We start from the raw sequence: 12,072 nt of genomic DNA on the forward strand, positions 1-12,072 counted from the left end.
AGTGGCCGGATCTCAGCTCACTGCAAGCTCCACCTCCCGGGTTCCCGCCATTCTCCTGCCTCAGCCTCCCGAGTAGCTGGGACTACAGGCGCCCGCCACCTCGCCCCGCTAGTTTTTTGTATTTTTTAGTAGAGACGGGGTTTCACCCTGTTAGCCAGGATGGTCTCGATCTCCTGACCTCGTGATCCGCCCGTCTCGGCCTCCCAAAGTGCTGGGATTACAGGCTTGAGCCACCGGGCCTGGCCTTTCCTTTCCTATTCTAATCACATCCCTGCTTGTATTAGAGTATATCTCTCTTGCTAAAACTGTCTGCCTCTCAAAAGCAACAACTATGACATATATTTACATATCTCTAGACACATAAACCTAAAAAAAGTTTACAAAGGTGTGCAATAAATGTTCCCCGGGCTAAAATAATGAATAATAATGTGTACAAAGTCAAAAGTAAAATAGAACAATGGCGGGAATTGACTGATTCTTCATACAGTTGTAAAACTATTATACTACATAAATTACTGCAAAAATTAATGACCGTAGAGAGGAGGACTACCACTAACAAACTAGGATCCTGGGCTTACAGGGGTTAAGGAGATCTAACCACAAGGGGAAAAAAATATTCTTAATTTGTCTTCATTAAAGACTAATTTTAGGTCTTTGGGTAATTAAATGAATACATTGTTTATGCTCCATACACTTTCGGCCCGAGTCTTGGAAAATACGTGAAACTTCCAAGAATTAAAGTTTCCATTAACGCAAGTGCCAAAATCAGGAGGCTTGACCTGTGGGAAAAAGCACATTTGTCTTCGCTGGCTCCTTTTCAAAAAGCTATAGATGGTTATTGTATAACCTTTTTTTGTACGCAAATGCTCTGTTTTATCATGCAGACCATCTAGACAGAGGAAGAAGCTGCAACATTTCAGAAAGCAACCAATTACTGAAGACCGAATGACCAGGCCTTATCAGCGCTGAAGTGTTAACGGCGGTCCCTGTTTGGGGCAAAATTTCTTCATCCGGAACCACTGCCAGTGGTTTCTTTTTTCTTTCTTTTTTTTTTTTTTTTAAGGGGTAGGGCGGGGGGCGGGGGGGGGCGCAGTCGCTGTTTTGAGGGGTGTGTGTGTGTGTGTGTGTGTGTGTGTTAATTCCCTGAAGAGTGGCTTTGGCTGGTGAAGAAATAGTTTACTACAGTGGGTTTCAGAACATCTTCCACCTGCATCTCTCCTAGCAGGTGGAAATTTAATGTAAATAATTGCGTGTGCCCACAGCTTGAACGCCTTGGAAGAATATTTTCTGACTTCTCTGCTTTGATTCAGTCAGAAGTAGCCCAGTTATCATGAAGAAGCCCAGTTATCTACCTAGGTTACAAAATAAAATTAAAACTAAATCTCCTTGCGTCAGTGAACTTGGACTCAGAAAGTTCTCTCCCCTGAGCAGAGAGCCTTTTAAAGACTTGTGTGTCACGCTGGCAGCAGGGGGTCGCGGCTACTGGAAAGGAGCTGGCTCTGCAGGTCCCGCCCTCCCCCGGGTCGTCCCTCCCTCTGGCCTGCTCCCTACCTCCCGGGGACTCGCGCTCGCCCCCTCCCCGCCCGCCCCCTACTCCGCGACAGCGGCGGCTTCCGAGGTCTGGCGTGCGTCAAAGCCCTAACTGGGAGGCTGATTTGTGGAGCATCCCCCCCCGGCCCCCCCAGTCCCTCCTCCTCCCACTGAAGTGGCCAAAGGAGTTGAGCTGAGCAGGGGGAGGGGAAGATCGACACCCATCCCCCTTCCTCTAGCCCTCCCTGCGTTTAGATTCAGTTGCACCTTTTATTATTTTAACTCTTCTCCATAGGACACGCAGCCCCCAATCTGTCCCTCCGGCCTGGGCGGCCCCTGGTCCCGCGCGCCAGGATGGGAGAGCGAGGGACCTGCCCGCGGCCCGCCGGCGTGTGCAAGGAGGTCCAGCCGCCGCGCCCGCTGCCCGGAGTCTGTAAGTTTCAAAGCTGCTCCGGGGGAGGGGAGGGGGAGGCTGTCTGCGTTCCCATAAATGATTTAAAATGCAAAACACCGGAGAGGCTTGCAGTGTTGGATGGACTTTTCGGGGTGCACTCCCTACTGCAACCCGCAGGATGTTGTCTGGGGTTTTTTTTCTCCCCCCGCACCTTGTATATTTGATTCCTTCGTTGTTTTAAAAAAAAAAAAGTTTTCAATTTTTCAATTTATAATATTATGATTTCCACAGGAACCTTTTTAACTGTTTTTTAGATGCAACTCATTCTTTCGCATTTAAAATAATTCTTATAATTTATAAATTCTATAGCACATCACTTATAATTTTGTCAGATTACACGTTATTTATACTGCGCAAGGAGTCACGGCCTTTGCTTACTTCTAAAAATAACGGAGGAAGAATTTCCCCTCTTTACTTTTAATATTGCTACATCATCTAAGTACTTTAATAAGTAAGTAGATCGTGCACCCAACTGGTCTTAATCTTCTTGATTGACGCCACGTGCTGTAGCCTTGCACTAATTTACAGACGCGGTTCATCGCAGAGAATTATCTTTGAGCCTGCTGTTTACCGGAAGGCTCTTGGTTTTGTTTAGCTAAGGCTATGCCCATATGTGTTCAGAATGATAAGAAGAATTGGAACAGTTCTTTTTATTAAAACCAAGTAATTTTTCTGAGATCCCAGAACTCAAGCACAAGCTAGATTCATGTTTGGGTTAGTGAAAAATCACAGTTTTGGTTTTGCATGTCACCTCGCGCATGTACAAACCTGTCCTTGAATACAAGGACCAAGAGGTGAGCATAGGGTGGGTTTTTAAGTTTTTAATGAATGTTTCCCTCGTGCAGGAGGACGGGTGTCCAGGGACGGAGAGGCAGGTGAGAGGCAGGTGGCTAAGCTGGCTATGGTGACAGGACGATGTTGGCCAGAAAGAGTATCATCCCGGAGGAGTATGTGCTGGCGCGCATCGCCGCGGAGAACCTGCGCAAGCCGCGCATCCGAGACCGCCTCCCCAAAGCCCGCTTCATCGCCAAGAGCGGGGCCTGCAACCTGGCGCACAAGAACATCCGTGAGCAAGGACGCTTTCTGCAGGACATCTTCACCACCTTGGTGGACCTGAAATGGCGCCACACGCTGGTCATCTTTACCATGTCCTTCCTCTGCAGCTGGCTGCTCTTCGCTATCATGTGGTGGCTGGTGGCCTTTGCCCATGGGGATATCTATGCTTACATGGAGAAAAGTGGAATGGAGAAAAGTAGTTTGGAGTCCACTGTGTGTGTGACTAATGTCAGGTAAGAATGTAGTGGGATGAGGCAGGGGTTGAAAACAGTAGAGAAAAAAATGTCAAAATGCCTTTTCTCTTATCATTCTGTTATTTAATTGAAAGTGAAATAAAGGGTTTGTTTTAGAATCTCCAGAAACAAAAAAGCACAATAAAGAACAAAACCTAACACAGTAAATATTTTTTTAAATGCAACTTTATGGATGAAGAGTCTCTGAAAATCTGAGCTTCAGTCCTTTGGACTAGCCTTGAAAATGTTGTACCAGTTATCAAAAAAAAAAAAAAAATTGTAATTCAGAGGATAACACAGAGTGCTTTACTCCAAAAGCACGCACATTTAGTTCAGTATGAAAAAGCTGCTGTCCGTAGTTTCAGTGTCCACAGGTAAATATCTCTGATCAATAAAAAAATATTGTGCTAGTGGACATTTTTCTATGACTCTTCTAACCCATGACACTTTCAGAAATAATAAGAAAAAAAAATAGGGAGGCCCTAGGGGGAGAGTGTCCTAGATTAAAAATCTACTAAAAAATGAAATAAATATCATCCCTTCTTTATCGAGATTATCATAACATAGCTAATTGCTTGCATAAGATTCAGAAATTAAAAGTTGTGCTAAGATTCAGAACTAGAAATTGCTAATTTTTAATGAAAATTAGTCCAAAATTTTATGGAAGGGGTTATATAAAAGCAATTTAATTTTGTACTCTTCTTTCAAAGTTTAAATAGAATAGGGACAAGACAGTTCTTAGATACCTAACTTTGGCTTCTTTCTCATATCATAAGTATCTCAAAGGCAGGTAAATTGAATTTGATTTCAGTGATTCTCCTCTCTTACTTTCACATGGTTTAAGAACATTTAGTTGAGGTGATTTGTTTCTTAATTTTTTTTTGTTGTTGGGAGGTGGAAAGAGATAAATTATATCAATTACCAAGATGTTCACTGTGAATCAAAACAGTAGTAATAATACTAGAAAATTTTTCAAAACATTTTTAAAAGAACATTTTAAATTCACATAGTTCACAAAGCAAGGAAACTTGAAAAAGCATTATGATACCAGGAAACTGTAAAGGATGGGACCTCCAGTGACTCTGAATCTTATGAAGCTAGCATATCACTGCAGAAAGTGGACCCCAGACTGAACTTGTCCACCTTTCCATTTGCTAAGTAACTACAATGCCAGCCTTTCAAGGAGGAAGGCAGCATTAGTGTGCGGAGATCACACACCACAGATTTCAGATCAATTTTTGAGGAGCAAAAACTATTGAATTGATGTATTGCTTTTAATATTGATTAGATATTCTTTTCTTTTTTCAAACTTGTCACGAACTGTTGTCTCAAAGAAAATGCAGTTGGAAAACATAGGAGATCATCAGTATACCAAGACATAAAGAAAACACAATACTTAAAATATCCATTAAAACATTCAATAGATATTCTAAGATCAAATATCATTATCTATAATATATCTCTTTAAGAAACTTACTGGCACTGATAATTGGTGAATCATTTTCATATCAAAATAAATTTTTAATCTAAATTATGATAGATACTGATAAAAAAAGAGATTAAAAAAATAACAGCAAACCTTAAAAATATTCATTCTCTCCCAAAGAGAATTTAAAAGGTGACTAATAATAATTCTAATTCTTTGCATTTTTCTCTTTGTAAATTCAATGTCCAATCATATCACTAAAATTGGAAACAACATTTTTCATTGAATATTCACCAGTATTTCCAAATAATGTTTGACCATTCTTCTTTTAGAGTGACTCACTTTCTCCTTCATGTATTTTCTCCTTCAAGGTGTCTCTTTGACTCCTTCATTTAATATGAGTCAAAAAATAGACCAATATATTTCCTCTTTCTCAATGTTATCCAGCCTACCTCTCTCTGTAACAGAACAAAGGAACAGCTAAACACTTTTATCTCTTGAGATTGTTTAGCATAGCAAGTGTCAGTAAAAAGCTGGATCTTCTACCATATGTAATATTTAGAATTCCTAAACAATATATAAAATATCCACATGAACAGTCTCTTAAACCATTAAAACAAATCATTTGGGATATTGATCATTAGACTGCTCTCTGAAGTATGGATACATTATCAGAAATCCGTGTTTTATCCATACCCCTTCTCTGGGGTCCATTTTTATTCTTCGCCATGTTTTGGGGCTATACCAGATATCTTTTTGTGGGTAGCTGGTGCAATAGGCAATTACTGTAGTTTTCCATGAATCATTTTAGCACCAAAAGAAATAGGCAACTTTCGCACTCCACTTAAAAACTAATCAAAAGAATAATCCACGTATTCTTGCTTATCCCTCATGGTTTTCTACCAAAGTGCACTGTATATACCAAGTATTCAAATGTTTTTAAACATTTTTCTCACCTGCTGTCTGTAGCATTAATAAATAGGTAATACTTTGAGAGATTGCTAAGGTGTGGCTTGTCTTCTATAAAGTTAGAGAAGTTGGAAATTGGGGTTGGGGGCAAAGATAAGACTAATCTCTTTTCCATGAAGAAGCCACAGCAGTACTAGTTGTGAAATTAAGTGCTATAAATTGATAGTAAAATGTGGTGCTTCTCATATGGGGTAAATGAGAATCACCCAAGAACTTTTCAAAAGCATCTTACCCAGATCCAACCTCAGCCTATCAAATCAGTGTTTATTCACTAAGATAGGGAGTAGATGTTCTATTTGAAAAAGCTTCCCAAGAAAATCCTACAACTTCTTGGTTCCTTCCCTTTGCTTCTTTCACAGGAATAGGCCAAAGCGAGAAAATTCAAGTTAGTACAATATTAATTGCAGATACACCTTAGAGATATTGCAGTTTTGGTTCCAGATCATTGCAATAAAGCAAATATCACAATAAAGCCAGTTACACAGACTTTTGGTTTCCCGGTGCATATAAAACATTTACATTATATTGTAATCTAATAAGTATATAATAGCATTATGGCTGAAAAATGTACATATCTCAATTCAAAAAATATTTTAATGCTAAAAAATGCTAATAATCATCTGAGCCTTCTGCAAGATGTGGTCTTTTTGCTGGTGGTGGGACTAGCCTCGATATTGATGGCTGCTGATTAATCCAAGTAGTGGTTGCTGAAGGTTGGGGTGGCTGTGGCAACTTCTTAAAATATGACAATGAAGTTTGCTGCATCAATTGACTTTTCTTTTCACAAAAGATTTATCTGTAATGTGTGATGCTGTTTGATAGCATTTTACCCACAGTAGAACTTCTTTCAAAACTGGAGTCAATCCTCTCAAAACCTGCCACTGCTTTATCAACTAAGTTTATGTAATCTTCTAAATTCTTTTTTGTCATTTCAACAGTGTTCACAGCATCTTCACCAAGAGTAGATTCCATCTCAAGAAACCACTTTCGTTGCTTGTCCAGAAGAAGCAACGCCTCATTCATCTGAGTTTTATCATGAGATTGCAGCAATTCAGTCACATCTTCAGGATCCCCTTCTAATTTTAGTTCTCTTGCTATTTCTACCACGTGCTCCCTCCACTGAAGTATCAAACCCCTCAAACTCATTCATGAGAATTGCAATCAACTTCTTCCCAACTTCTGTTAATGTTAATATTCTGACCTCCTGCCATGAATCACAAATGTTCTTAATGGCGTCTAGAATGATGAATCCTTTCCAGATGGTTTTCAATTTACTTTACCCAGCTCCATCAGAGGAATCACTATCTATGTCAGCAATAGCCTTATGAAATGTAAATTTCTTAATAGGCCTTGAAAGTCGAAATTACTCCTTGACTCATGGCTGTAGAATGGATGTTGTGTTAACAGGCATAAAAACAACAATCATCTCCTTCTACATCTCCATCAGAGCACTTGAGTGACTAGGTGCATTGTCAATGGGCAGTAATATTTTGAAGGAATCTTTTTTTCTGAGTGGTAGGTCTCAGCAGTGGGCTTCAAATATTTAATAAATCATGCTGCAAACAGATATGCTGTCCTCTAACCTGTATACTGCTACTTATAGAGTGCAGGCAGAGTCACTTTATATGCTTTAGGGCTTCCGGATTTTCAGAGTGGTCAATGACCATTGGCTTCAACTTGATGTTACCAGCTGCATTCGTTCCTAACAAGAGTTAGCCTGAACTTTGAAGCTTTGAAGCCAGGCATTGACTTCTGTCTAGCTATGAAAGTTGTGGGTAACATCTTCTTCCAATAGAAGGCTGTTTCATTTTCAACACTGAAAATCTGCTGTTTAGTGCAGCCACCTTTACTAATTTTCTTAGCTAGATCTTTTGGATAACTTGCCGCAGCTCCTCCATCAGCACTTGGTGCTTCACCTTGCACTTTTCTGCTTTGAAGGTGGCTTCTTTTCTTAAGCCTCCCGAACCAATCTCTTCTAGCTTTAAACTTTACTGTTGCAGCTTCCTCACTTCTCATCCTTCATAGAATTGAAGAGAATAAGGGCCATGCTCTAGTTTAGGCTTTGGCTTAGGGAATGCTGTGCCCGATTTGGTCTTTTGTCCAGACCACTCGGACTTTCTGCATCTCAGCAATGCAGCTACTTCGCTGTCTTATCATTTGTGTCTTCACTGGAGTAGCACTTTGAATTTTTTGCAAAACTTTTTCTTTCCATTGTTCACAACTTGGCTGTTTGGCACAACAGGCCTAACCTTTGGCCTAGTGTGGCTTTTGACTTGCTTTCCTCACCAGCTTAATCATTTTTGCTTTTGATTTAAAGTGAGAGGCAGCAAATATTTCCTTTACTTGAATGCTTGGTGTTCTTTGTAAGGCTATTAACTGACCTCATTTTGATAGTGCTGTGTCTCAGGAAATAGGAAATCCCGAGGAAAGGGGGAGAAACAAGGGAGCAGCTGGTCATTGGAGGAGTCAGAACACACACATTTATCGATTGTTTGCCGTCTTATATGGGCATGGCTCATGGTGCCCCAAACTAGGGGTTCCCAGTCCTTGGGCTGCAGACCAGTGCTGGCCTGTGGCCTGTTAGAAACCAAGCCACATAGCAGGAGGTGAGCAGCGGGGGAGCAAACATTACCTCCTGAGCTCTGCCACCTGTCACATCAGTGGGGGCATCAGATCCTCATAGGAGTGTGAACCCTATTGTGAACTGCGCAGGTCAGGGATCTAGGCTGCGGGTTCCTTGTAAGAATCTAATTCCTGATGATCTGAGGTAGAATAGTTTCATCTCGAAACCATTTTCCCCCCACACACCCCAGTATTGTCTTCTACAAAACCAGTCCCTTTGCCAAAAAGGCTGGGGACAGCTGCCCTAAACGATGACAATCGTGACATCAAATATCACTGATCACACATCATGGTAACTGATGTAATAATAATGAAGAAGTTTGAAATCTTGTGAGAATTACCAAAATGTGACACAGAGACACAAAGTGAGCACGTGCTTTTGAAAAAATTGTGCTAACAGACTTGCTGTACAAAGGTTGCCACAGACCTTCGATTTATAAAAATGCAGTAACTGCAAAGTACATTACAGCAGAGTAGAATAAAATAAGACATATCTGTATGAGATCTTGACATAGTCATTTACTAGTTTCTGCCTCTAGTTCTCCCTTTCGTCATTTCAGTATTCTCCAGAGCACCTAGAGTAGCGCTCTCCAACCTTTTTGGAGCCAGGGACTGGTTTTGTGGAAGGCAATTTTTCCACTGATGGGGTTGGGGGATGGGGATGGTGTGGGGATAAAACTGTCCCACCTCAGATCATCAGGCATTAGATTCTCATCAGGAGGGTACCCCCTGATGAGAATAGATAACCTAGATCTCCCACATGCACAGTTCACAACAGGGTTCGCTATCCTGTGAGAATACAGTACCTCCACTGACCTGGCTGGAGGCAGAGCTCTGGTGGTAATGCTGACTTACCCACTACTCACCTCCTGCTGTGTGTGGCCCGGTTCCTGACAAGCCATGGACCACTACTGGTCCCTGGCCTGGGGGGTTTGGGGACCCCTGAGTTAAAAGAACAAACTTAGATCATCAATAAGACTTTTCTTTCCAAATGGAAAACCATTCCCTTCTATTGAAAATACTAGTTGTTTGGAATAATGTGTTTTATACCAGGTTTTTTAGCACTGTGCTATTTCTATATGAGATACAAAATAAGTATTAGCTAATGATATGATTTTAAAGATTATAAATAATAATTTTACTCAGTACTCAGTACCTTCCATATGACTCAAGTCTCCTAAACATAGATATGCAATAAATAATAAACATCTACCTGCTAGAAAGTTTTACAGAGTAAACTGTGCCTTTGTGAAAGTGAAGTATGTCGCAATGTAAAATATGCCTTTATATAAAAATATATTAATCTTTTACACAGTTAGGCCCATCACTATGTGACCTGTGAAACATTAATAGAATGTTAATTAGGCCTTAGCTTAAAGGAGCTTAATGAATTAATAGAATGTTAATCTCCAGAAGTCTGGAGGTAGATGCATGCGAGAGAGAGAGAGACTGTTCTAAACACAGTTTAGAATTTTGCATTTTACAAGGTTAAGTTGGCTAGTCTGTCTGCAAGCATTTAATAGTCTCTAGTGGAAGAAAATGAAAAGTTCAGCCTGGCATATTATTTCATTATTCAAAATGTGACCTGATGGTGTTCTTTTCTGATATCCTTCCTCACAGGTCTTTCACTTCTGCTTTTCTCTTCTCCATTGAAGTTCAAGTTACCATTGGGTTTGGAGGGAGGATGATGACAGAGGAGTGCCCTTTGGCCATCACGGTTTTGATTCTCCAGAATATTGTGGGTTTGATCATCAATGCGGTCATGTTAGGCTGCATTTTCATGAAAACAGCTCAGGCTCACAGAAGGGCAGAAACGTTGATTTTCAGCCGCCACGCTGTGATTGCCGTCCGAAATGGCAAGCTGTGCTTCATGTTCCGAGTGGGTGACCTGAGGAAAAGCATGATCATTAGTGCCTCCGTGCGCATCCAGGTGGTGAAGAAAACAACGACACCTGAAGGGGAGGTGGTCCCTATTCACCAACTAGACATTCCTGTTGATAACCCAATTGAGAGCAATAACATTTTTCTGGTGGCCCCTTTGATCATCTGCCACGTGATTGACAAGCGCAGCCCCCTGTATGACATCTCAGCAACTGACCTGGCCAACCAAGACTTGGAGGTCATAGTTATTCTGGAAGGAGTGGTTGAAACTACTGGCATCACCACACAAGCACGAACCTCCTACATCGCTGAGGAGATCCAATGGGGCCACCGCTTTGTGTCCATTGTGACTGAGGAAGAAGGAGTGTACTCTGTGGATTACTCCAAATTTGGCAACACTGTTAAAGTAGCTGCTCCACGGTGCAGTGCCCGAGAGCTGGATGAGAAACCTTCCATCCTCATTCAGACCCTCCAAAAGAGTGAACTGTCTCATCAAAATTCTCTGAGGAAGCGCAACTCCATGAGAAGAAACAATTCCATGAGGAGGAACAATTCTATCCGAAGGAACAACTCTTCCCTCATGGTACCAAAGGTGCAATTTATGACTCCAGAAGGGAACCAAAACACATCGGAATCATGACAGCAAGATAACCCCCCAAGACAGTCTTTTATCAAGTTTCCATGGTTTATGCCAGGCACTGTCAGACTGAACCAGAGCTGGAACACAATAATGTGTCTTTCCACATTTTATTACACTAAATGATATTCATATTCAAGCAACAGCACTTTCTGTAGTAATAAAAAGTAACACACAAAGTGGAGGATTCATGGCTTATGCTTGTTTCATATGTGTAGAATTCTCAGTGATATGCTTAAGTTATGTGTAGGGGTGGGTATGCTCTCATTTCTCTCAATTTGAAACACAAGAATTACTAATAGTAACAGGCCTTGAGCACAAAATTTGGTCAAGAAATGAAATCTGTTTGAAATGCTTAGTTGGTGAAACCACAGATCTCTCTGTTACTAATGATCACTCTGGAAATGCGAATAGGAGGAGAAAAAACAAAATCATATTAATGCCTTTTGTATATCAACCTTCTCCTGTCTCCATGATACTGCATTTGGTAGGAAGCCTGAGGCAAAAACTGCTTAAGTGGATCTGTTTGTAAGTGGATTCGGTTCATTCACTTGGTCTGTCGGTGACTCCTGAAGGTCTCCTGGTCCATCTCATTGCAGCCTGTTGGGCAGAGCTGGACAAGGTGTCTTTGGAGGAAAACTAAGTCTTGTCTCATTTAGGACTGGGTTCCCAACAGTGACAATCACTTCCTTCAGCTTCTTACTTCTTCTTCTAGAATCCCCACAGGGAAATACTGTATTGAATATTTTATTAAAACATTTTCTTTGTACTCACTGTAGTTTTGTGATTCCTGTTTCACAAAATCATCCCAAGTTAAAACTCAAGAAAAGATGTTTTTAGAGCCATATAACAGAGATGTCAAAGTGATAATACTCACTCTCAGATTCCTCTCTCTCAAATCTGTTTGCTCCAAAACTAGCTTTTTTTGCTTTGTTTTGATTTTATTTCAGGTTTTAAAATGTCCTCTTGATTTTTCAATCTGAGCCTGACATACCATAAAAATGCTATAGGCTTTTTTTTTTTTTAATCTTCAATCTCCCATCTTAAAACTATACTTCCTTCCCAGTAATATCTGAATTTAGCTTGGTATTTATAGATGTAGCATTATCTCATTTGCTAAAGTGAGATTTTCAATCAACGCTTCATTTAAGCATCTTTAGTGCCTGCTTCTTCAGGGAAGGGATGAGAGAGGAGAGAGAAGTACTAGGTTAACAAGCTATATATGGTCTTATTCTTACATTTTATATAGCTAAACATCAGAAAG

General features: G+C 40.7%; 1 protein-coding gene across 2 annotated transcripts; it reads left to right on the forward strand.

The window, feature by feature from the left end:
* The first annotated feature begins 1,704 nt into the window (after window positions 1-1,704).
* Window positions 1,705-11,577, forward strand: LOC105492103 (potassium inwardly rectifying channel subfamily J member 8). 2 transcript variants are annotated; one of them, XM_011759004.2, is made up of 3 exons: window positions 1,705-1,963; window positions 2,830-3,273; window positions 9,911-11,577. In XM_011759004.2, the coding sequence occupies exons 2-3, from the start codon at window positions 2,900-2,902 to the stop codon at window positions 10,809-10,811; spliced, it is 1,275 nt and encodes a 424-aa protein (XP_011757306.1). In that variant the 5' UTR covers window positions 1,705-1,963; window positions 2,830-2,899; the 3' UTR covers window positions 10,812-11,577. The 2 variants fall into 2 exon arrangements, with proteins under 2 accessions (XP_011757306.1, XP_070928179.1); XM_071072078.1 differs by lacking the exon at window positions 1,705-1,963 and adding an exon at window positions 2,419-2,435.
* Window positions 11,578-12,072: the final 495 nt, after the last annotated feature.

This window comes from Macaca nemestrina, chromosome 10 (assembly GCF_043159975.1).
Source record: "Macaca nemestrina isolate mMacNem1 chromosome 10, mMacNem.hap1, whole genome shotgun sequence".
NCBI lineage: Eukaryota > Metazoa > Chordata > Mammalia > Primates > Cercopithecidae > Macaca > Macaca nemestrina.

Bases quoted from the DNA above. Each gene is read 5' to 3' on its own strand.
- LOC105492103 (XM_011759004.2), top strand. From the start codon at position 2,900: ATGTTGGCCAGAAAGAGTATCATCCCGGAGGAGTATGTGCTGGCGCGC. The intron at 3,274-9,910 runs GTAAGAATGTAG...CCTTCCTCACAG, and splicing joins GTGTGTGTGACTAATGTCAG to GTCTTTCACTTCTGCTTTTC.